General features: G+C 32.5%; 1 protein-coding gene across 6 annotated transcripts in view; it reads right to left on the bottom strand.

Annotated features, from left to right (window-relative positions):
* The window catches only part of heph (polypyrimidine tract-binding protein 1 heph), a 539,711-nt gene extending 517,252 nt beyond the window's left edge, over positions 1-22,459 (bottom strand). For 2 of the 6 annotated variants that reach the window (XM_072536696.1, XM_072536698.1), the window contains exon 1: positions 21,661-22,459. Coding sequence is in view for 1 of the 6 variants with exons in the window: in XM_072536694.1 (XP_072392795.1) it covers positions 21,062-21,181 (120 nt within the window). In the remaining 5 variants the exon portion in view is untranslated. The other 4 variants (XM_072536694.1, XM_072536701.1, XM_072536700.1 and 1 more) reach the window with 4 other exon arrangements.
* Positions 22,460-27,675: the final 5,216 nt, after the last annotated feature.

Raw genomic sequence — 27,675 nt, 5'->3', positions numbered from 1 at the left:
AATTTTTGTGCATTGGATTTAAAAACTAAGGAAGCATACTGCTTTTTATGGAATGAGACAGAAGGTGGAATTTCCGCTGAAGAATTTGTTTCTGTCATTTAACACTTTCTTATAGATCAAGTTCTACCACAAATCTTGGACATCACAGACAAAAAAGTAGTGATTTACAGCGACGGATGCGCAGCTTAAAATCGAAACGTTACGGCCTCAAATGCTTTAATAAATGTGGCGATGCCCAGAAATATCGTTATTGAACAGAAGTATCTTGAAGTAGGTTACACAGATCTAGGTAGATTCTATGCATGCCTCCATCGAAAAAAAACCTTCGAAATAAAATTATTAATGTACCTGCTGAATACATTGGTATCTGCCGAAATGCTCGCAAGAATCCAAAACGATACTACGTTGAATATTTAGCACATTCATTCTTTAACTCGTTTAATGATGTCAAATTTCTTAAATCCTTTCGACCTGGAAAAATGAAGGGGAATCTCGAGGTAAATTTTTTTTCTTCACCGTTGACACGTAAGGTAGTAAACATTTTTAATTTTTCTTTTCAAGGTTAATAAAATCAAAGCCCTGAAATAGACGTATTTTATAAAGTAAATTTTGAAGAAGAATTGAAGTTACTTCCCCAACGGCGTGAAAAAATGACTAATCCAAAGGAGTATGCTCAGCTGCCGAACTTCCATTCTGATAGATTGCCATTAACCATTAGAAAATTCCAGGATCTTCAAGATCTAAAAATCTCCATCCCAACTTATTATCATTCCTACTACAATAATCTACCTCATAGATAAACATTTTTGTAAACAATCAAGTTTTTTATACTGCAATATTTTATTTTTTCTTGATACTTTTGAATCATAGTTCTTTATATTAATTTGTTTTAAAAAATGTTCAAAAAAACAGGCTAACACCTTTTTTCTATTTCTTACTGAATATGTAAAAAAGCTAACTCCTTTTATGGCCCAAAAAAACAGGTTTAGGTCAAACAAAGTTATTTTTGATTAATTATTATTAACACCAAGCATTAAAAGAAAGAATTAAGATTTAGTAATTAACCGTAAGTATAATTATTCATGAACTGAATGGTTTTATGTTCATACTGAAAAATTTGCCTAAATGGAGTTGGCATTTTGCAGATTAAGTCATCGAAATACAATATGATAATATCAGGAGAAAAAACCAAATGTATGACAACATCTATAGTGTATTTTTATGTATGAGAGAGTAATAAAACAATAAATTATGTATGCAAATCCCTAAACTGTTGATACGGGTGACTCAATGAAAAACAGATATTTGTCAACAAGTTTACAGAAGTATATAGGAAAACAATTTTAAATTGACTATGACCACCAGGTATAAAGGTTGGAGCAGAATAGAATACAATAGTTGTGAGGATTACTAATCCCTAAATAAGGTTGCCAGTGTCGGAGTGATGGAGGTTAACAGGTACTAATGAATTTGCAAGAAATGTAAGATGTTTATTTTATTGGTTATATATAACCAATAAAAGTTTAATAAGTACCTACCTATTTGCAAAATAAAGTTTAATTCTTTAGATAAAATAAAACGTTTTATTTTATCTGAAATGGGTGCATTCCACGAAGTAATGGTTTCAACAATCAAACATTTAATTCTTTAATTCCAGGAATCTACGACAGTAATTGACTAGATAATTACCTTCTAAACTTATTCCACAGAAAATGTGATAGTGGGTTTTTCCATTTTGTAGGAAGGTCCAAGTGGCGTATTCAAAATTCTTAACAGTTCTCTAAAAGTAGGTACTTCAGTTGCCAGGTGCAGTTTATTGTGTATACTAGTGTTATGGAAAATTTGGAAGTGCCGTGTAAACGCCGAAAAATTGGTCCTTTAACAGTTAATGAAAAAACATTAATATTTAATTATTTTAAATCATTTACAGACAAACGTTTATGTGAAAGTGTTGATGAGACCGTTGAGTTAGTTAGCAGTACACTTGGTGTTGGGAAATCTACGATTTACAGAGTTATTAAAGAAGAGAAATGTGGTAGTTTTCAAATGCCACGTAATGCTCCAGGGAAACCAAAATTTCAAATAGAATATCATTTTAAAGAAGGACTTCGACGGAAAGTGCATAAATTCTTCTTTAGACAAGAATTTCCAACATTGGATAAAGTTCTTGTCTCAGTTCGAGATGATAAGGATTACCCAGAAATGAGTCGAAGTACGTTATGGAAACTTTTAAAAGAAATAGGCTTCCGCTGGAAAAAGAATCCCAGAAAGTCTATTTTATTAGAAAGAAGCGATATTGTCATATGGAGAAGACATTTTCTGAGAACCATAAAGGAAATGAGAAACCAAAAAAGAAAAATATTTTATCTTGATGAAACATGGATCAACGAGGGTCATATACCAAATAAATTTTGGCAGGATGAAACTGTTACAAGTCAAAGGCACGCTTTTGTAAATAACTTATCTACTGGTTTAAACCCACCATCAGGAAAGGGACGCAGGCTGATAATAGTACACATTGGCAGTTCAGACGGTTTTGTTGAAGGTGGTTTATTAACTTTTGAATCAACTCGTACCGGTGACTACCATGAAGACATGAACGCTGATGTCTTTCAAGAATGGTTCGAACAAATGATAGATCTTCTTCCTAAGAACTGTGTAATAGTAATGGATAATGCAAGTTATCACTCCAGACTTATAGAAGGACTGCCCACAACCAAGTGGTTAAAAAAAGACTTGCAGAATTGGCTGAGTTCAAAAAATATTACGTACCATCCCGGATCTATAAGAAAGGAACTTTATTCGTTGTGTGCCCTTCATAAAGAAAAATTTAAAAAATACGAAATTGATGAAATTGCCAAAAATCGTGGAATGACAGTACTTAGATCCCCACCATATCATTGTGAATTAAACCCGATTGAACTGGTATGGGCACAGATAAAGAGTGAAGTTTCAAGAAAAAATAGCACTTTTAAAATTCATGATGTTAAACAGTTGTTTTTGGATGCCGTAAATAATGTAAAACCTGAAAACTGGGAAAAGGCAGTAAATCACACTATTAAAGAAGAGGAAAAAATGTGGAAGCTGGACAATATTACTGATAAAATGATCGAGCCAGTTATTATAAATCTTGGTTCTGAAAGTTCATCTTCTGAATCTGATTTGGATTTGTAACAAGTAGCTGTAAGTTTTATATTAATATTTTTATTCATCTATTTAACATACCTTAGACGGTTTTAAAAACTCTTTTTCTCTTTTGTAATTTTTAAAAATTAAAAAAAATGTGAATTTTTTAAAACCCTTTTTAATGTAGGCCAGTCAGTTCTAATATAGTGTGTGATAAAAGAGGTCACTTTTGTTTACATACACATAACACTTTATAACACTGAAATAATTCATTTATTTTTTACAATTATTCAAAGTAATTTTTCAATTAATCTTGAGCACGCCCATGGAGTGGTCGGAGGTACCAGTTAAAATTATGCTAATTACTCTCTTGTTCATAAAAATAAACTATAAATACCCACTACGATGTAAAATCGAAATTGATGGGAAAATAATAAAGCAGGAAGCAAGGTTTAGATATCTGGGAATAGATATAACTAGTTACGGAGATGTTGAAGAAGAAGTACGACACAAAGCTTAAAAGCAAGTATCTGGAAGAACAAACACCTAAGAAAAGACACAAAAACAAGAATCTATTAAGTAGCAATTAGACCTATATTAACATACACGGCGGAGACAAGACCTGATACATCTAAAACGAGACGACTACTAGAAACTACAGATGAAAATACTCTTACGAATATTAGGGAAAAGTTTCTTGGATAGGGAGTGAAGCGAAAACATAAGAAGAGCATGCAATATAGAAGACATAAATGGATAGGTGACAAAATGGAAACAGGAGTGGAACGAACAAATTAGTAGATTGGCAGAGGATACGAATAGCACAAGATAAGTCACCAAATAAACGAAGAAGTATTGGCAGACCAAAAAAAAGATGGTGCGATATTTTAAACAATTTAGGAGGCTAATATTGAAGAAGAAACAGGCTTTAAAGCCTACATGCAAGACGGAAGAAGAAGAAAGAAGAATTAATATTAGTGACTCCACATCACGCTCAACGTAACTGAAATTGCACCTCACCGGTTACGGGTTAACAGCAAGGAAGTTAATTTTACGAAGTTTTTACATACTTTCTCATTCATCTCATCATCAAGCAAAGGATATTTCACAGGTTTATTATTGTGGTGGACGTTGATATTATTTTTGTGTTTCCTAGAAACACCGAATACCGATATACAAATTAATAGCTAATGTCACACATAATATGCTGTTAAATAAACTTCTTTGAAACTGGAGAATGTTACCAAAGGTATTTGTGGGTGACGACTTCATTTATATTTTTTCGTGTTAATGTCATAATGTCGGGAGCAACAATCGGGACAACGCTTTTTTCTTAGAATATTTAGACAAGCAAATAAAGTTTCAACTTAAACGATTTTCATCGCACATTAAAAAGTTCGACTTCTTGGCACCAATTTCCTACTAAAAATAATTATAATAGACACATAAAAACGTCCATAGACAACTAAACTAGTGAAAAACAGAAATAAACACTACAAAATGCCAATTTCAAAACTACACAAAATTGGAACGAAACGCACTTTTATCCTAATTTACGAAGATTTTTTTAGCTTTTTTCTAGTATTCAGCTTTTTTGTATTAAATTTTATTGTAATCAAAAGCTATTTATGCTTTAATATGCATTTTTAACGTATTTATCTGTTTTTTCTATGCAAACTGTTGGAGAATGGTTTTAAAATTGGTTTAAAGCTATACGCTCTGAAAGAAACTGAAGCTATTTTCACTTAAAGATCCTTTTTATGTGTGTGATCATCCCATTACGAGTTTGGTTTTTGGTGTGACTTCGCTGTTTCCACTACTTCCATTATTCTCTCCCTTTGATTGTCCTTCCTATATTTCTAATTTTCATACTCCTTAAGTCTTATTCCACTTGTTGTCTCCATCTCAGTTTAGATCTGCCTCTGGTTCTTTTACCTGCTGGTATCCATTCCGTTATAACTCTGAACGAATTGCTCTTCTCTCTTTTCATTATGTGTCCATACCATCTAATTGTTTTTGCTTTTATTGCTTTATGTTCTCTTGACCCATTCATTCTTGTATTTCGTGATTCATCCATTGTCTTGCATCCTCTTCGTTTTCCCTCTTTGATCTCAGTATTTTTCTCATCTTATTATCTTGCTTACGTTTATGTTTTTTGTTTTATTTTCATTTATTTCCAGTCCTCTCAGTATGACTTCGTTTTCTATTGTCATAATGACAATAATTGTGAATGTACACAAGTATCTGACATTATTGTTATTATAAGCATGTCAATAAAAAATAAATTTTTTCTATAATTATTTTTAATAATATTTATACTCATATAGGTATGATATAAGTTTGTGCCATTACTTGTGCAAATACTTTGTGCCATTCAAAAAATATAGAACTTTAACTTTTTCCAAGTAGTTCTCTGCTGATCTTAGAAAACTGACTCTGGAGAAAAATATGCTCACTATATTTATGTTAATAATCGTACTGATGATGACTACATTAGATTTTTCCACCTAAGAGCTGAATGTAAACAACTGTCTGAAATTTGCTTCAGCAACTATATTGAAGGTATAGATACTGGCCTAAGAAATGATCCAAAATCATTTTGGAAGTACATCAATGATAAGCGATCTAGTCATATCCTACCTAACTCCTTATTTTATCAAGTACAATCTGCAACAAATGGCCAAGGCATACCTAATTTATTTATGAACTACTTCCAAACTGTGTATTCACCAACTAACAACAACCTTTACATACCTATCCATCCATTAAATAGCAACTTTAGTACAACTATTTATCCTTATAAGATTACCATGACCGATATTTTTAATGGCATAAATGAGCTGCCCAATAAGCTTATTGCTGGTCCAGGTGGAGTGCCCAATTTTTTATTAAAAAAGTGTCTCTGTACCCTTGTAATACCATTTGTTATATTGTTTAATAGATCTCTGGAAACCTTTGTGTTTCCTTCTTCATTCCTTCTTCATGAAAAGAAAGTAATGTTGTACCTATATTTATTAAAAATGGCCAGAAAGACAATATTGAAAATTATCGTAGCATTTGTATACAATCTGCAATCCCTAAGCTCTTCTACAGTTTTATAGCAAAGCAACTTTCTTGGTTATGTAAATGCTTAATATCTTAATCACAACATGGTTTACATAGCAAAAAATCCACTGCAATAAACGTGTTTTACTATCAATCTGATATATTATCTTATATGGAAGACCGTAAACAGGTAGATGCAATATACACAGATTTTTCGAAAGCATTTGATCGTGTAGATCACCAAATACTTTTCTTCTTCTTTAGGTGCCGTTCTCTTAGCGAACGGAATTTTCAGCATACGACGAAATACCCACATCTCAAAGCACAAACGTCGTAACGAGCTGACTGTTAACGTCCAAGCTTCCACGCCGTGTAATAGTACACTATATACATAACACTTTATCATGCGGTATCGTAGGGACAAATCAAGATTACGGGTAGTGAGTAACTGTCGCATCTTTAAGAAGGTGTTTCTTGCCTGTTCTATTCTACATTTAACCTCTTGTTCTTGGTCTAAGGTTTCATGTATCCAACAGCCTAGAACTTTTTCACATGTTCAACTAGATTGTTGTTTACTAGTATGTTTATAACTGGTGTGTGTTTTTTTGAAATTACCATTGTTTTGGTTTTTTTACATTCACCTTAAGGCCGTATAGTTCTCCTTCTCGCACTACTTTGGTTAACAGAATTTGTAGTTCTTCTTCACTGCTAGCAATCAGTACTGTATCATCGGCATACCTGATAAAGTACTGATTCACATTAATTAATTTGCCCAAATACTTTTGGGCAAATTAATTAATGTAGGCTTTCATGTCAGGTTTGTTGAATGGATTAAAAACTCTACATCCGGGAGAGTCATAGAAGTCAAAGAGTCAAGATAGGTTGTCATCTGTCTCACACTATCACAGTAATATCTAGAGTTCCTCAAGGAGGCCACACTTCTCCTCTTCTTTTTAATATCTTCATTAAAGACATTACCTATTTCCTAAAAAGCAAATGTCTAATGTTGTCAGATGACTTGCTACAAGCTGACTTAGACCGACTACAAAATTGGAGCAATCAGAACAAACTCCAGTTAAATGTTGTAACGTAATATTTTGCCTACCACACAGGGTATAATTAAAGGGGGTTTGAAAACTGGGGACAGAAACTATTGGGGTGGAGATAGGACAAGCAAAATAAACGAAACTGTGCGAACGGCACTTAGGGTTTGTTTGGAGAGCTGGGTCGTGGATAAGTTGAATGGCAAGGGGGTTGGATTGGGGCAACTACAAAAATGAAACAAAAAGGGTACTTATATGAATCTCATGGGACAAATGGACAAAAAAAAGCAACAGGAAGGACCTCTAGCAATTTAAAATGGACGCCGCTTTGAGGTGCCGAATTATAACGATTACAACAACTAGTTGTAACCATTGAAATAATTATTAAAAATACAAAAATTGTTAGGAGACTTTTCTAAAATAAAAAGACAAAATGCTTCAGAGAAATAAAACAAACATTTATTGTTGTGTCACCACAAACAGTTACAAAAATACAGATGGCACAAAAAACACTATAGAGGTTTAAATCTTTGTATGTAGGTATATTTAAAAAGCCCTTAGAAGGGCTACACATCAAAAAACACAAACGTTTTCGGAATAATAATTCCATCATCAGGTTAAAATTCCATCATCCTAAAATAAGTATAAACCGTTTAATTAAAATAAACGTGATTTAAATGTTGACTAAGGTTAAAAAAGCAAAATGGTTATACTTACAGGTTAACATGCCTGAGCCACCAAAATATTAGGGTAAAACCCTTTACAAAAATTAAAATTACCAAAAAATGTACATGTTGTTGTTAAAAATGAATGATGTTTAATATTTTATTAGATTTGACTTCAGGCAAAGGTTACATGGTTATACTACATGGTTATAATTTTGCCTGAAGTTAAATCTAATAAAATATTAAACATCATTCATTTTTAATAACATGTACATTTTTTGGTAACTTTAATTTTTGGAAAGGGTTTTAGCCTAATATTTTGATGGCTCAGGCATGTTAACCTGTAAGTATAACCTATTTGGCTTTTTTAAACTTGGTCAACATTTAAATCATGTTTACTTTAATTAAATGGTTTATACTTATTTTAGGCTTTTAACCTGATGATGGAATTATTATTCCGAAAACGTTTGTGTTTTTTGATGTAGCCTTTTTAAGGGCTTTTTAAATATACCTACATACAAAGATTTAAACCTCTTTTGTGATACATGGTATACAGCCAGCTGCAGGAATCTATTTTCCTTCTGGATTTTTTTTTAAAACACTATATTAATAGAGCTTCTTAAAGCATCTTAGTACATTAAATAAAATTACAGAAAATTGTACATTACACTAGACTACACAAGGACAAACAGTTTAAAATTTTTAAAAAATACGCGAAGCTACATTATGGTTGGCATCATTAGAGATAATCAGACTGTGCTCGATATCTGCCTTTCATTTTATTGTTATGTAAACACGTATTTAAAAAGTACATTTTTAAGTCTTCACACCGATATTATTGACTGTTCTGTTATAACATGAATCAACGTACCGTACCGTTTCCCCGGGACGACTGTAAGGATAAAGATAATCTTTGGACGGTCATGTTTCAACGATAATCCGAGCCACTACGACTAGAGTTTGGAGCAATCTCAAAAATAAAAATAGGCATTCCAATTGCCAATCTCGGTATGGAGGCGACACTGTAAGAAGAAAATGTCGTGAGTTGGTATTTTATAATCCGAGAAAACGTTTTAAACGTGAATTTAAAGAACCCCTTTCGTTTGAATCTCAAGAAACACCTTAATCAAAATATTGCCCTTTTAAATATATTTATATAACGACATTAAGAAAATTTACTTAAATTGTCGAGTGCATCATTTGCCTTTATTTAATAACCTACTAATAACATCTTAATATTTCCCCAACGGGCGAGTCTTCCCCTAAAATTTTAATCACGCCATCTAAATATTCAGTGGCAGCTGCTTACTTAGCAATTATTCAAACATCCATGACGGTTGTTGGCGCACCAGTGATTTGTTGCTTTCAATTAGCACATCGATTTACTTCAATTTATTAGATTTTCGGGTGACGCTTCCCCCTGTTCTCCAGCACGTGAGATGTATCAAGGAAAAATTGAATGATATATTCTAAAGAGAAGGGATCTAAAGAATTTAATATACCTGATGCAATGTCTATCTAATATCGATGGAAATATGGTTTTGGTGCCACACAATTTTGGGAGTTGAAACTTAAATTAAAGTAATATAGAATAGAATAATTTAGTAAAAAATCAGTAGAATAACCATTTAGGGTTAATGTTTTAAAATGTGCCAGTGATAACTATATTATGTATTTCTACTGTTTCTACAGTAACATAAGAAAATATGGTTACAAACATAAATGCTGTAAACAAAACCTTTAATCACTTTTTCCTTATGCTAAGTTACAATTTGTGTTATATTTACTAATTCAGTTTGATTCAAAGAAAATATTTAAAAACACCGCTCTTAGAAGACATATTTTTAGATCGTTATCTGGCCAACCGCTTTATAACGTGGTAAATACAGTGAACAAATATTTTTTAGGCAAACTGTAGAGCTTATTACGACTAAGAAATAGCAAATATTTTAATAGTAAATATAATTTAGGATTATAAAAGTAAAGATATATATAATAAGCAGAGATATGTACGATCCAATTAATATAAAATGAAGGTTCAGAGTGTAAATTGGTGCGAAGATATTGATCTATAAAATTTATCTCAAGATAAAACAGTTTTATAAGCAATTAAAAGACATCTTGCATAGAGTGCGTAAATGATAATCAAAACAGCGATATGTACTTATAATTTGTTCAGCTAAAGATTTACGAAAAATTGGTTAAAGACAAAAAATAAACATCATAGCCCAAAACAAACATGAACACAGAAAAACCCGCACGAATAGAGCTGCCATATAAGCTCTCGGTGGAGATACACCGATTAAAATAGAAAAAATTAAGTGAAGATAGACATATCACTTTATATCATATTACACACCAAAAACCATGAAGACCTGAAGCAATATAGAATCAATCTGAACGTTATAGCCTTGCTTAAACTCATGCTTCTTCAAGGAGAGTTTTTTGCGGGAGCTTTTGAGGGAAACTAGCAACGTTAGTTGCAAGTGAGTAGTTTTTAATTGCGGTGGCATGCGTGTGTTCAGCTTTGAATCAAAATTGGAAGTTTGGGATGATGAAGTGTGCGTCTTGGAATTCTACGAGTCTCACTCCTTTAGGTTTGTCTCGTAGACTTTACCCAGGGTGTTGAGAGAGAGAGAGAGAGAGAGAGAGAGAGATATATATATATATATATATATATATATATATATATATATATATATATATATATAGGATTCAGTACTGATTGAAGGTCTCCCTGGTTTGAAAATTATGACTGTTTTGGCTATCTTCCAAGAAGTAGGAAAGTAGTTTAACGAGAGGCATGCATTAATTAAGTTTGTAAGCAGCGGGTTAATATTCTCTGGAAGTTTTTTGAAGCATTTTCTGTGTATGCTTCAGGGCCAGGAGATGGGTTTTTATCTAAGTTACACATCTGTCTGACGGTGTCCTCTGGCACAGGAACCACCATCGGATAAGAATGTGGTGCCATGTGCATTTTAGGGTAGTAGAGTATGTGTTCCACTCACTTTTATAGATATAGTCCAGTCGTCAGAGAGTTGACTCCTAAAAATCATACGAACAAGCTGAATTTTACAGAGAATATTAATTTTGGGACCACAAAAAGGTGCAAAAAAGTTTACCAGTTTAACCCCCTGTCTTAGCAACCTAGGATGCGATGAAATACCAGTCGAATTTTTAAAAGTTTTTAACGATAACAACCTGAATGTAGTACTAGAATTGTTTAATAAGATATACGATACTGGTCAAATTCCATCGTACTGGTTGAAATCTACATTTGTGCCCCTTCCCAAGAAATCGAATTCTAAGACGTGTAGTGAATATCACCTTATAAGTTTAATGAGTCACACCCTTAAAAGTATTCTTGCGTATTATCCATTCCAGAATACGAGCAAAATTAGAACACAGCACAGCAAGTAAAACACAGTTCGGTTTTAGATGCGGTTTTGGAACTTGAGAGCCGCTCTTTGCAATACAAGTCTTGATTCAAAAATGTCTGAATCAACAGAAAGATGTTTAAGCCTGTTTTATCGACTATGAGAAAGCATTCGATACTAGCAAACATGACAAACTCATAGAACTATTACATGCCCACATGAAGAATGCCCACTTACAAACAGCCCACATGAAGAATGGACATATGGTGAGTGAAAACGTAACCATTTCGAGAGGGGTTAGACAGGGCTGTATTCTTTCGACACTGCTTTTCAACCTGTACAAGGAACAAATATTTCTAGAGGCACTGGAAGAGTACAACGAGGGCATCAAGATTAATGGCATACCAATAAGTAATTTTCGATATGCAGATGATACTGTTATACTGGCCGATAACATCGAAGATTTACAGATGATGCTAAATAGAGTAAATACAACTCACAACTAATTTGGACTGAAGATCAATAGAAAGAAAACTAAATTTATGGTGATCAGTAAAAAGAACATTCAACATATCGACCTGAATATTGAAGCCGAACGTATTGAAAGAGTACACCGATTTAAATATCTGGGATATACAGTAAATGATAAGTGGGACCCAGATGTAGAGATTAAGATCCGAATTGAAATAGCAAGATCCAAATTCATCAAAATGAGAAAGCTCTTAAGCAACCGCCACCTAAGCGTTAACCTGCGATGGCGCGCCACGAAATGCTACGTACTCTCTACGCTACTTTAGGGAGTTGAAGGGTGGACGTTAATAGCAGCAACTAAAAAGAAGATAGCGGCTCTAGAAATGTGGCTGTATCGACGCATACTGAGAATACCTTGGACAGACAGAGTGACCAACGCAGAGGTATTAAGACGAATGGGTAAAGAGGTAGAATTATTAACAACTGTTAAAAGGAGGAAAGCGGCATACCTGGGCCATGTGTTTCGTAATGATAAGTACAGTCTGCTACAGCTTATCGTGGAAGGCAAGACTGAAGGTAGAAGAGGTTTGGGCAGAAAGAAGAAATCCTGGCTGAGAAACTTGAGAGAATGGTTTCAAATACCAGAAGCTGCGAACATAATACATGCGGCCCAAAACAGAGAAACCTATCGATTGATGGTGGCCAACCTTCGGTAGAAGACGGGACATAAAGACGAAGTTTAACCCCCGGGCTTCCCCCTAAAACCCCCCACGCAGGGGGGTAAAACGCAAAATAATCGATTTACCAAGAATTTGTACACCGTAGAAAAAAATATTTCAAATAAAAAATGTAGCTGAGATAATTTTAAACAAAAATATTTATAACCATTTTTTGTGTAGCATGAACCGTTCTCTTACAAACAACGCTTGGAGCGACCGTCGATTTTGCATGTGTTACGCGCGCGAAATCAATGTGCAATAATTTTTGTATCAGCGGGACGATAAAAATTCGATATCTTGGATATGTCCAATGTAATTTGGGTATTATTTTAGATGTCTAGCTGGTATATGAAGAGGCCTCTATCAGATAAAGAATAGTCGACAATGCGATGATAGTAAAGATAATTGTGATGTAGATGATATTAAAGATTTGAATAATGATGTATACTTCGAAAATATAGACTTGCTGAGTGGGACAGAACTGGAAGATACAATAGAAAATTACAGAGAAAAAAAAAAGAAAAATGGAAGATATAAGAAATGAATTAGATGAAAACGTTAATGAGACCGAAAACGAATATATAAGGGAAGACTTAGATGAAAATCCTAACGAATTGTATTTATTTAAAGACAAATTCAAAAATATTGTGTTAAAAAAAAAGAAATTTACTATTAAATGAAGATGTTTTAGCATTCAAAGGTGATTCTTAATTGCCTGCATATGTACAAGAATTGTCTACTCCATTTCAATTTTTTAAATATTTTTTTGACGAGAATTTATTGCAAGAGATTACAAACCAATCTAATTTACACAACGTTTAAAATAATCCTGCTAAGGCAGTCATCCATTTGCCTAATGAACAATGAGCCAACATGCTTTTGATCGGGTCAGAAAAGAAATTCATATTACAAATAATTCACAAATGAAACCTAAGGATGATCCACAAGTAGATCGTCTTTATAAATTGAGAAATATCGTAAAGCATTTAAATTTAAAATTTAAAAGTATACCTCATGAACAATATTTATCTGTAGATGGACAACTATGTGGAACTAAGGCCAAGCATTATCTAAAATAATACTTGCCCCTTAAACCACATAAATAGGGAATTAAACTTTCGGTTAAGTGGTGTAAGCGGCTTTCCTTATCAGTTTGAAATTTACACTGGCCAAGAAAACAGAGCTCCTCTAAATACAGAACCAGATCTGGTGGCTAGTGCCAATGTGGCGGTTAGATTATGTCGAAATATTCCTACAAATAAATTCTTTAGAACTTACTTCTACAACTACTCTTCATCAGCCAAATATACTTCAGTAGTATATTTGGCTAACCAAGGCATTTACTCACTGGGCACTCTTAGAAGGAATAGAATTCCAAATTGCAAATTGCCTTCAGATAATGAGATAAAGAAGCAAGAAAAAGGCACATCCTACGAGTATGTATCGAATGCAGAAGGTGTTGATATATCTACCTCTATTTGGAAAGATAACAAAGCTGTTACACTTACATCTAATTTTGCTGGACAGTTACCTATGCAAGAAGTAGATAAGTTTGTCAAAAAAAACAAAATAAGAAAATCAAGATTTCATCTGCACATCTGGTCAAAGAATATATCAGACACATGGGTGGAGTAGACCTATTCGACATTCTCATTGGTAGATACAAAATTAAACTCTGTACAAAAAAGTGGTACTTACGCATTTTTTCCACCTTGTAGATATCGTGGTTTTAAATAGTTGGATTCTTTATAAAAGAGTATGCAAAGAAAATGGAACCAAGTCTATGCCGTTGGTAAATTTTAGAATTGAGATAGTTGATTGCCTGTCCAGAGCAGGTATGCAAAATTTACCAAACAAGCAAGGACGACCATCTACAAGTTCTATTGAACAGGATATACAATTAAAGAAAAAGAAAGGGCCAACAAGCTATATTCCTCCAAAAGATATTCGAACAGATGCTGTAGGACATTGGCCAATCTACACTAGCGATCGAACCCGATGCAAGAAGCCAAATTGTAAAAAATTATCCTATGTTAAATATGACAAATGTGGTTTCAAACTGTTTCTTTGAATTTCATCAATAAAAATTAGTTATTTATTGTACAAGACGATAAAGTTGTACTTTATCTTCGAGAGCGTTTTTTAGCGTCGAGACGTCAGTCGAGACGCTAATTATGCTCGAGAAGATAATGCGATTTTATCGTCGTGTGCAATACAACATTTTTTTCTATAGCAAGACTTCAATTTCAGGTGAAAAATATAATTTCAAAGAAAATTGTAATTTTTAGCACAAAAATCGCAATTGTGTTGCAAATTCAGAAATGTACACGGGGCATTGTTTCCGTCGATCTTCAGCTACTATGTTCGCAAATTCTGGAGCTGATCTAGTAAAAGTTAAACGTTTAGGTGGATGGAAATCGTCATCTGTTGCAGAATCTTACATTGAAGAGTCAATAAGCAATAAGATTGCTGTATCCAAGTGTATATTTGGCGGACCAGAAAATCAATCCAGTACCTCGAATCAAGTGTTTAAGCAAACGAGTACAAGTTGTGATGCTCCAAAAATAGATATTTCTAATAATGTTAATTTTAATCCTTAATGTGTCTGAATTTGTAAATTTTATTGAATAAAAAAAAGTTAAAATATCTTATCTACTCTTGCTGTTAAAGTGTCACTTTATCTACCCTTGCGGTTAAAGTGATATTTTACCTACCCAAAACAGTTGTTATAGCAACACTTTAACATTAGCTATGGAAAAAATTATATTATAAAGGTACTGAAGTATTTTATTAGCTATATATAATTTTGCCCAAATGCACTTTGTATCCAATTTGGTACATTACCGAACATGTCCTGAAATTACAAAAAAAAATAACTTTAAATTTTTTTAATTATTTTTTCGGACTTCTTTATAAAATAACTAGGTATACATATAATGTTTTCCAATCTAAAATTAAAAATTGAAGTGTTAAAAAAAATATTAATATGATCAATCACATCCGTAGGACCGCATTGTATGAACAAATGATAAATATAATGACCAAATGATAAATATAGGTTTTTGGTGAAAAGACGTTGGGTCGAAAGGATTAATAAACAAGAAAACTATTGCTAAAGTTGTGTGCAAAAGATGGGCTAGATCGGTTGAATATTTAATATAATTTAATTTGTTTATAAATTTTTTTTAAAAAAGAGCTAATTTCCAAGGCTGGTCTACATACTTTAACTGAATAGATCTCAATAATTCGGGGTTTTATTTTCTTTTTTAACACATATACGAATTACCTATGGAAAATCAAGTTAAAAAAATCAGATTTATGTACACAATATGATTTAATAATAAATAGCACTTTTTAAACCTATAAACATTTACAATAATTTCGTAGAATTTAGTTCAAATTAAATGGCTAAAAAATACTTGAAAAGCTGGTTAAAAACACAACTTTTAAAACAAAAAAAATGTAATAGGGCCGTTCTTTTAAATCGTTATTACCGTCATTAACAATATTAGGGGCTGAAATTAACTAAAATTTAATTAGAAAAGTCAAAGTTTTTAACAAACCATTTAGCCAAGAAAATTATTGCAAATCATTTAAACAGAAGTGTTGTAAACAAAGAGTACTTTTCGCTTCGATTAGAGTAAAACGAGTGGGGCTAACCGAATGAAGTTCCAGCCACGCTTTTCAAAAAATACAACACAGTTTCAAGATAAAGCTTCTCTTCTTTTTCATGTACCCTGTCCTTTCAGAACGTTAGTTACCATCATAGCTATCTTAATTTTATTCACTGCCACCCTAAATAGGATGCTTGTATCAACACCATACCAATCTCGCAAGTTCTTCAACCATGAGGTTCTTCTTCATCCTGGACTGCATTTGCCTACTATTTTTCCGTGCATGATATTTTGTAGCAACCTATATTTGAGACCTCTCATTAAATGTCCGAAATACTCCAGCTTTCTGTGCTTGATGCTTTTTATAACCTCAGTAGTCTTGCTGAGACGTTCTAGTATTGTGGAGTTTCAAATCTTCTCCACCCAGGAAACATTTAAAATTCTTCTATAGCACATTTCGAGAAAGCCTCAAGGCGATTTAGATCGATTTTATTCACAGTCCAGGACTCGACACCATAAAGTAAGACCGAGAACACGTAGCAGCTAAGTAGGTGGATACTCAATGCCAATTTTAGGTCTGTGTTACATAACACCTTGGACATCCTTCTAAAAGCCGCTCTAGCCTGCTCTATCCTAGATCTAATTTCGCCGTGACTTTATGCGTTACAATTTAATTGCTGTCCAAGGTAAACGACTTTATCAACTTGCTCAAGTTTGGTAATATTTACATATATAGACGGTTTTATATGCTGTTGTTTACTTATTACGAGTATTTTAGTTTGCCGTATGTTCAGATCCAGACCTGCCTCCCTAAAACTCTCAACGACACTATCAAGTATAGTCGGTTCGCTATATTTACGCGGGTTTCGGATTAACAAAATTATGCTAATGACTCATTGGTAACCAGTTGCAGTAAACGACTTCCCAGAAAATTAGGTAAAAACTGCATTAATGGTCATATTTTAAAATACATTAAAATAACATTAGGGTAGGTATAAATTTGTTACAATAATGCAGTTGAATTGATTCTTTGCCAGTGTTGATATTGTATGTTTGGTGGAAATATTTAAAAATGCCTAGACGTGTGTTAGATGTAGATAGTCTAATTTGTAGTGTACATAAATATTTTACGGATGAAAAAGAAAATGGCGGTCTTTAAAATCGGTAATGTCTGTTCAACAACGCGTATGTGATGCTCTAGGAATTAGTGAAACCAAACTAAGAGGAGTATTACAAAATCGCAATAATGAACGGCCGAAAAAAGATCACCGAAAAACTCGCCTATCATTGAAAACGAAAGATATTCCAGATGGAAAAAAATTTGAAATTCGTGATACCATTTATCGAATGCGAGCCAACAAGGAACATGTGACCTTAAACACAATTCTCTCGGAATTAAAAGATAGAAAATTTGACGAAATTGGCAGAACAAGTCTATGGCAAGTGATACATAATTTGGGTTTCAAATTTCAAAAGGAGGATAACAGAAAAGCCCTTTGTGAACGAAGTTCTGTTGTGCATAAAAGAATTAACTTTCTAAGAAAATATTCTAAATTAAAAGAAGAAAGGGCAAATTTTATATATTTAGACGAAACATGGATATTTTCTAGGGGTGCAACCAAGAGAATATGTTAAGATGATAACGTAAAGTCTATCAAACATACTGATGGAGAAGGGAAGCGACACATAATTTTACATGCAGGAGGGAAATCGGGTTTTATAGAAGGTGCTGATTTAATATTTTCATCTAAATCAAAACCAAGTGACTATCACGATAATATGAACACAGAAATGTTTGTAAAATGGTTACATGAAAAACTTCTCCCAGGTTTAAGTGAGCCCAGCGTAATTATTTTAGACAATGCACCTTACCATTCTGAAGTATTAAACAAAAGTCCAACGAATTCTTGGACTGTTAATAAAATTAAAGAATGGTTGACAAAGGAACATATACCATTTACACAACATATTTTAAAATCAGAATTATTACGCTTGGCAAATATCCACGCAAAACCAAAAACCTTTGTTGTGGATCAGGTTATTGAAAGTTACGGTCATCAAGTTTTACGTCTGCCACCGTATCATTGCCAGTTTAATCCCATCGAATATATATGGGGAATAGCAAAACAATATTACGACAACCATATTGGGCCTAACGGTTATAGCGACGACGCAGTTCGGGAAACTTGGCGAAAGGCACTTTAAATTGTAACTCCAGAAGTGTGGTGCAACTGTATATTCAAGTGCGAGAAACTAATAGAAGATTGGTGGACTCGTGAAAATAAAATAAACGAAATAAGTCCAATCATAATAACAATTAATGGTGATGACAGTGATGATGATGACGATTATGATATTTTTGATGATAATGACTGATTTTTATTTTTGTTGGCAAGTTAAATTTTTTTATTTTTCATTAGAAATTCTCTCCATGGAACAAATATACATAGACCATATTTTCTGTGTGAAGTGTAATATAAAATTATTATTAGGTTTATATTAGCCACATTAGACTCCATTAATGAAGTAATTCTCCTTATTATACTGTCAATTATATAAAAGATTGTCCATTATTATTTAATTAAAAAAAGTTATGGATTATTTTTCATTTCATTTGCCCAGTTGATATTTCCCCAAAGAGCACTTAATTAAAACTTCGTACTTACAATAAAATTTTTAATCCGAAACCCGCGTAAATATAGCGAACCGACTATAGTGCTTGCGAGATCTGCAAGATAGAGCGAACAAAAAGAAAAAGACATCTCTCGGGTTCGACTGGACTAAATTTGCTCTTTCTTTTTTAAAACTGGCGTCAAACGTCAAACAACGTCAAAATAAAAACATTTATCGTACTTTCATTGCAAAATTATCCAAACAAAGTAGCTAATACCTACTGGATATACAAATCTTTTTTTAAGTCGCTGTTTTATTGTTATTTATAAACAATTTTTCCATATATGTACTCTGATTAAATTTGAACAAATCTGTTTTTAGTATTAAAAAAAATATTTTTGAACAATAAATCGTATATGTATAATATTATATGAGAAATTATAACTTCTTAAATATCTTATATGTGGTTTTGAGTTTAAAAATACTCTTTGTTTACAATACTCCTGTTTAATCAGTTTTTAATCATTTTATTTGCTAGAAGTTTTGTTAAAAACTTTGACTTTTTTTGTAAAACATTGGTTAATTTCAACCCTTACTGTTGTTAATTAGTGTGACAGTGATTACAAAAAAAAGAAGGTCATCTTGGCTTCTAAGGGTTCTAGAAAATTTTTTTGGCTTTAAAAGTTGTGTTTTTAACCAGCTTTCTAAATAATATGTTTTATCAATTTAATTTGAACTCAATTCTACGGAGTTATTGTAAATGTTTATGAGCTTAAAAATAGCTATTTATTATTAAATCATTAATTTTGTGTACCTACATAAATGTAATTTTTTAACTTTTTTTCGTAGCTTGTTAGTACGCGTACAGAAGAAAATAAGCCCAAGATTATTCAGTCAAATTATCTGGACCAGCCTTAGAAACTAGGTAATTTTTCAAAAAATCTTAAAACAAATTAAATTTTCGCACACAATTCAAACAAGTTCAGGTACATTTAAACAAATTTTAATAAATACTAAAAAAGATTTTAACAATATAAAAAACCAGTGATTTTTGTTCATTTTACAATAACTTTTTTGTTTATTAACCGATTTTAATTTAGCATATTTCATTTGGTTTAACTTTTTTTCTGCAGAACTTGTCTGTTAACGTCAAATCTTTAAATAGAGTTTTTTTTTAAATTATGAGAAAAATAATGAGTTTTGGTCGTTTATTTAAAAATAGTTCCACTAAAAAATGTATGAATCCCTAGATGAAAGACTTTTTATACTATCTCATACTACACATTTCGACTGTCAAAAGTCAAGTAACTAAAAAGTAAAGTAAAAATATATAAATCGATTATAAAAAAGAAAAAACTGTTTGCTAATTCTGTGGACTATACAGAATAAAAGTGATTACACAATAAAACAAATTATGACTAATATTATTTATATATTCAAGTGTTAAACCTTCTTAGAGAAGTATTTATCTGATTGTTAAATTTCGTTAGGAGACATTGAACTATCCCCACGTTTTCCCAAAATGCTTTTAAATATTAATTAGCATAATGCCAATGACATTGCCAATAAAAAATTAATGCTAAACACTAATTTTTTATGAATTATGAACCATGTCTTAACTATATATTTCTTCCTTAAAAAAATAAAAGACAAAATTTATTTCCAAATTTTTTCAAAATGTCAATGTTATCATTCTTTCACAAATATGATATATAATACATATAGTAAAAATAAATATTTGTCTACTGAATATATTTCGATAAACTTTATATATATAATCAAAAAATTCATTGTATATTTGGTGATGTGTCTAATACTTAATGAATATTATTTTTGGCAAGTTTCAATTAGACGTGATTTGTAAAAATATACAGTACAAATATATTTTACAAAAAAAATTAATATTAATTTATATTCAATAGAAGTATCATTATCTTGTTTTTATACCTATAAATCTTTATCTTAGAAGTCAATATGAAATACCATTTAAAAATGATAAATAGTTTATTTTTGCCATTTCGATTTCCTTTTAAAAGTTGTGTTTTGAAAACCGAAACATCAAAATAAATAAATACTGAAAATTTTTAAATTCTGTAATCACAGTAATAAAAATATTTTATTTTAATATAATATAATTGTAAAAGTAACTTAAGTTGATATTTGTTGTAATTTTAATAAAGTTTAAGTGAAAAAGTTAAGTGTCATGTATAAAAATATCACTGTTTTAACTACAAGCATTTTTGTGAGGTAATAGCTGTTGGTAATGTTCGTAAAAACAACAAAAATGAAACTTACAAAGCAGAGCTGTAGTTTTATAGAAGTAAGAGCTTGAACCACAGACACAAAACAGGATTACAACACCAATGTAGACAACAAAAAAAGTCTTACCATTTCGTAGGCAAACTTTTCCGGCGAAGTAGCTATTGGCGGGTTGTCGAAATAGTTGATTTCCGTAAAACGATTGACTATTAACGTACTCGGGGCGGTCAAGTGGTGACTATTGTACATGTGCTGGGGGGCACATTGGCCGCAAGGACAGGGCAGAGTCGGTTGGGGTGCGTATGCTGGGGGTATCTCAGGACAGGGGACGACAGGACACAGGGGAACTACGTAGGGAAATTGTCCGGGACTGCTGAAAAAGTACGTCGTGGTTGCTAAAATCGCTAGACGCGATTCGGAACACCTAACCGAGTTTGTAACTGTTCAAAAATCTTAGGACTAATATTTAAAATCTAGTAAAGTAGCGCGCGGATAGATAAAGTTTTAACAGCGCGATTGGATTGTCTACAGACGAGATTGTCTTCTTTCTTAATGATTGTTATTTGGTTTCCTATTGCACGATTGTCAACTTGATTATCAAGGTAAACTTACAATTAATTTTTGATTGTATTCAATATATATTATATCTATTAACTGAGCTTATAAAATTTGATTAAAACTTTCTCAAAGTCAAAATATATATATGCTATATTATTCTTATTACTTACTCTATTTGGATTAAACGTACAGATATGTATTCTTTACACAAACGGTTACGCTAAGTTTAAACACTACACAAATAAATATGTAAACTTCGAGATATGCTAATACTGAAAATGCACACAACCTTTGGTCAACGAGAAAAATTGAGATTGTCGAGATATGTTTTATTAATTGAAACTTGTAGGTAGGTGTGCCAAATTTATATTCCAAAAAAGTGACTGTAGTATATATACAAAGTGTATGATTGTCTTAATCTGAAAAAACACTATGAATATTGACTCTCTGAGTAAAATGGGCACAATTTAAAACTATTGCACTGGGCCCCTAAAATACACCTTAACTAATTAATAACTTTGCTTAATATTTAACCTAGACAGGACGGCCTAAACGTGCCAACGATGTTGACAATTACTAGTCTACAACACTTATTACCTTATTACATACGCTGATTGTCAGTAGGTAATTCTTGGACAAAAGACTTGATTCGTCTTTGCCTTAAACGTCGAACTAAAATATTTGTACTCAAAAAGGAACGTTATACACACGATACTCGGGTGTTGATTATAAATATATAATATATAATTTATATGAAGTTTTTTTGAAAGAAGGAAACTTTTGAGAAGTGCTAAGAAATAGCGAAAATTCACCGAGTGAGAAAAAGAGAGTGAATAGGCAAAGGCGACTAAGACTTCGACCGGAAAAAAGAGACTTGGACTTGGGTTAAAAAGTTGGTGAGTTAAGTTCGTACAGGAAGTGTTAGACTGTAAGAAATATTAGACCGCCGCACACTAAGCGAGTTAGGCCCGGACTGTTAAAGGGAACTCCGCGATCCGGTAAAAGAGAAGCGGGGCCGAGCGCGCGCATGCGTCCGCCGTGATCGAGACGCAAGCGATGCCCCTATCACCCCCACCCGCGAACACCGTCAATACAACCTGATGCATGCGGGCGCCCGGCGTTGCCGGCTTTACTGGGACAAATCCAAAACCACGACTTGTTGAATTTGATTTATGGATTCTGAACAGGTCGCGTCCAACGATATGATGGCGTGATTTATTACTGTCACGAGATATTTCTTTTATTTCTATTAAACATAAGAAATATAATATATATTTCTACTAGATACATAATTATATATTATATAAAAATCAGCTTTGTTTTATTATTATTTTGTTTATTTATAATCATCTATAGTACATTTAAAAATTATTGATAGCACAAATTTTATAGCAAAGGTCTAAATACAGGGTTAGTAAATGCAGAAAAAACGTAATAATTGATACATTCTTATCTGAATTTTCTTCTTCTTCTTCAAGTGCCCTGTCCGTTGCGAACGTTGGCTATCAACATGGCAATTCTGATCTTATTTGCGGCCTTGGCCATTGCTTCTCCTGCCTGGTCCTCGCTTACTGTCTATTTTCCCCTGGACAATCAATTACAGTAGACGGTACTTATCGTGTCTCAATATGTGACCTAGATATTCAAGCTTTCTTTGTTTGATTGTGCTCACGATTTCTTTCTCCTTTCCGATTCTTTGGAATACCTCTATGTTGGTGACATGTTCGGTACAGGATATACGAAGAATGCGTCGGTACACCCACATTTCGAATGCTTCTAGTTTTCTCGTGAGCGTCTCTGTCAGCGTCCAGGCCTCCATACCATATAGTAAGATCGGAAAGATGTAGCATTTAACTAGACGTAGTTTTAGGGGAAGAGACAAATCCTTGCTTATGAGGAGCTTTTTCGTATTAAAATCCACTAGGAAACTAAGTTCCTGTAGCTGGCTGTATACCATGCATCACAAAAATTGTTATTGCAAATCTTTAGTAGAAGGTATAAATAAAATACTGAAACGGGCTATATCACAATTACAGAACGTTTTCGGAATGTAAATTCCATCATCAGTGTAACAAAGTGTACATGCTATGAGTCACTAAAATATATGGGTGAAAACCCTTTAAATGTTATAAATTTATAAATATGTTACATTATATGTTATTAAAAATTAGGATGTTTAAGTTACCGTTGGAATTGGTAACATGGCAACGTATGGCTCTACATCGGTTACTTGGTCCTGAGACAAAGTGTCTTCGAGGACCTGTTGATAACAACAACTGTTGATATTTGTGATATAGCCCATTTGGGTATTTTATTTATACCTCTTACTAAAGATTTGAAATAAAACTTTTTCGTGTTGTTAAATGCTGTCTGAATGTTCACTCGACTTTATTATGACCACCACGATAAACCTCAAATACAATAGCCACTTGCTTCCGGTTGTGTCTTCCGATCTTCTTGTCATCAGCCCATCTCATTTGTGGTCTTCTTCTGCTTCTCTTTCCTAACCATGGTCTCCATTATTGTATTTCGTGGTTCAATCTTTTATCCTTCAATCGAGCATTGTGTTCTGCGAAGCTCCATTTTAATTTGGTTTTGCTTCTAATCCATTTATTTGTTTTTTTGTCTATAATTTTCACCCCGAGCATTGATCTTTCCATCGCTTTTTGCGCCTTTACTATTTTGTCCATATTAGACTTGGTGAGTGTCCACGTCTGTGAACCATACGTGAGTATAGGGAGGATACACTGATCGTAAATTCTGGTTTTTAAATTTGTTCTATTTTAGTGCTTTTCAAGATCCAACTCAGTTTTCCAAATCCTGCCCACGGTAACCCTATTCTTCTGGTAATTTCGGCAGTTTGATTTTCTTTGTTAGCTTTCATTATCTGTCCCAGGTAGACGTATTCGCTTACTGTTTCTCAATTTATGTCGTTCAACGTGATTTCTCTAATGTTCGATGTATTTGTTATTATTTTTGTTTTTTCCAAGTTCATCTTAAGACCTTAAATACTACAATATCTTCAGCGTATCTCAAATGACTCAGTTTTCTTCCATTTACATTTATTCCTTTATCTGCTCAGTTAATGTCTCTGAATACGTCTTCCAGTCCAAGTGTGAATAGCTTTGGTGAGATAACATCTCCCTGGCAAACTCCTCTGTTGATTGGTATAGCTTTGGTATTCGCATCTATTTGTATTTTCATTGTAGCTTTCTTGTAAATATTATGTATGAGCATTCTGTATCGGGAGTCTATCCTGCAGTTGTTCATAGCTCTCTCTATTACCTAATAGAGACAAATACATCATAAAATGCAAATGAGTAAACACCAAGGAATTAAGCAATAACTGAACACCTCAGAAGGACGGAGAACATAAAATGACTTTAAGTCAAAAGAACTATAATGTCAATATTACGTACCCACGTTAATTTTGATAAAAATACTAAATATTGGTTTAGGACTTTCCTTGCAACCGCAATTTCATGTCATAGGTTTTAAAAATAGAAAAAGATATATAGTTAGAAGAAAAGGCACACAATAAAGGAGCTACTAAGTAAATACAGATAAAAGTCAGAAATATATCCATTGAATAAAATAATTGAATTGTACTTTTATTGAAAGATTAAGATGCTAAAAAAAGAAACGAAAAACATACAGTTCCCGTCTAAAAATATACATCTAATCAATTTTGTAAACCATAAATAAATTAATTATTTTTGGGTAATTTAACTAAGGCACCTGTTGATAATTTTTGTGGTGTTTTAGTGACGTAATCATTAAATGGCCGGTATTTTTGTAAAATTACTTTAATTAATATGATAATGTCCAAATCAACTCAATCACTTCAAAATATTAATTTTAATTCTTAAGTAAGTAAGTTGAATAAGGCACCTTAGTTTCTTATCTTATATACTAAAACGCTAAGCCCTTTTCTTGTCCACCACTTTACTCAAAAACCATATTAGATAATTAAAATATTTTTTCGGAATATTATTAGTATTACGTATGAGATTGTCAAGATATACTTTTGGTACAAAAATTCACTTCCGGTTTTGAGATGACCGGAAGTTAAAATTTACTTTAAATTTTAGATCCCACAATGTATATATGGATCGAAAGGTCTCGTCGAGACGAATCTAAATATGAGCTTCCGGTTGCGATCCGACACCGGAAGTGACCCGAACTGCGCATAAAACGTCAAGATAGAGCAAATCTGACACCGGATTCGTGATCAGCATGCAAAATTAACTGCTAAATGATATACATTAGAGGTGTGCTTATTAGTTCTTTTAGACGAACTAGTTCAAGCGAACTAATTCACAAAAATGAACTAGTTCAGTGAACTAGTTCGCGAAAGAACTATTTGTAGGACCGAAATCGAAATCCAACCCTAACATAATTGGTTGCCAGATGTCTCGTCTTATCATCACACAAGCTCGGCGCCGGCCGCGCGTTTTCTTCGGTTTTCAGTCAGTCTTTCACTCTTTCACTACCGTACAAGTAGTTCGCGTTCGGAACCATTTCTTTCGATCGTATGTTTAGGTTTAAATGTTTTAAATTTATTTCTCAAATGTTTTGCAAATAACATTTTTTTTATTTGCAAAAAATTATTAAGATTTAAAATCCACAAGGAAACAAAGTTCCTGTATTTGGCTGTATACCATATATTAAAAAATTTTGAATAAAATCCTTTATAAAAAGGTATACAAAAAACCCAGTTGGGCTATGTTGCATTGACAAAACGTTTTCGGAATAAATAATCCATCATCAGTGTCAAGTTAATACATAGTAGACACCTCTCATACATAGTAGTAATACACCTCGTAGACATACCGTCTCAGGACTCGCAACTAATGTAGAGTCATATGTCGCCATGTTACCAATCCAACGGTAACTTTAACATCTTAACTGTAAATTAGACATAATGTAAATCAAATCTTATTTAATAATTTTTAAAGGGTTTTTACCCACATATTTAGTGGCTACATCCATGTATTAACTTGACACTGATGATGGAATATTTATTCCGAAAACGTTTTGTCAATGCAACATAGCCCAACTGGGTTTTTTATATACCTTTTTATAAAGGATTTTATTCAAAATTTTTTATTAAGATTTGTTTTTTATTAACCGTTTTAAATATAAATATGGTTCACGTATGATTTATTTTTATATTTACGTATACTCATAGGTATCTATATTAGGTTATTTCTAAAAGAACCTTGCAAAAAAAATCAGTGAATTTTTAGGAACATTAAATAACACATTTTCATTCTCACTTTTACATAAAATTATATTTTATGTAGATGCATCAATCATTTTAACCACAACTTAAAATTGTTATTTCAAAATTACAATACGAGAAACAGTACAGCATGTCAACGTTCAAGCCAGTGCAATAGTGCATGGGCATGGCATAAGATCCGACCGAACCATTATGATATTAAGATAAAAAACTGTTTATGTTATTGTCACGTTCATAAGAATTATGATCTGTTATCTGAGACTAATCGGCACTTCTTTTTTTAAACTAGTCAGTCGGTCCGTCCATCCCATTCACAAAATAATAAATATATGATCTCATTCATTCATTATTTTATTCTTTAAAAGTTGAGACACAATTTATAATGCAAATCGTTCGCAGTGAACTAGTTCTATGAAAATTAATGAACTAGTTCAATTAGTTCAGTTTAAAGAATCGTTCATTTGAACTATTTCGATGGTGAACTACACATCTCTAATATACATGTCGACATTTGATGAAAATAAATAAAATAAAAATTTCATTTAAAAAACTCGATGTCGAGTTGGTCCGCTAGTAAGATCTAACGAAGTAATCGTTTAAAACTGCACTTATGCGCCATTTTGTAAGAATATTTTAAAGTATATGGCAATAACTCATTATTTGAAAGCTAGTCTGAAGTTTCAACCTTTTTGTTCAACGAGGTTACAAATGTTTGGCCCCATTCAAAATCTTTCAGATTCGTTTCCGTCCACAACTTTTAATTAATTTCCACGCCACTCCAATTAAAAAGTATTGTTTTGTACAATATGTAGATTTTTTTTAATCCCAAAATAAAGTGCAACGATTGTTTATAACCGAAATAAAAATTTTGGAGGTTATGAATTGATAATATTGTGTATAGATGCGGCTAGATTTGGTTCGAAAGTGTTTTCAAATGAAA

Source organism: Diabrotica undecimpunctata, chromosome 7 (genome assembly GCF_040954645.1).
Source record: "Diabrotica undecimpunctata isolate CICGRU chromosome 7, icDiaUnde3, whole genome shotgun sequence".
NCBI lineage: Eukaryota > Metazoa > Arthropoda > Insecta > Coleoptera > Chrysomelidae > Diabrotica > Diabrotica undecimpunctata.
Note: the sequence above shows the minus strand (reverse complement) of the source record. Positions and strands in the feature narration are given on the sequence as shown.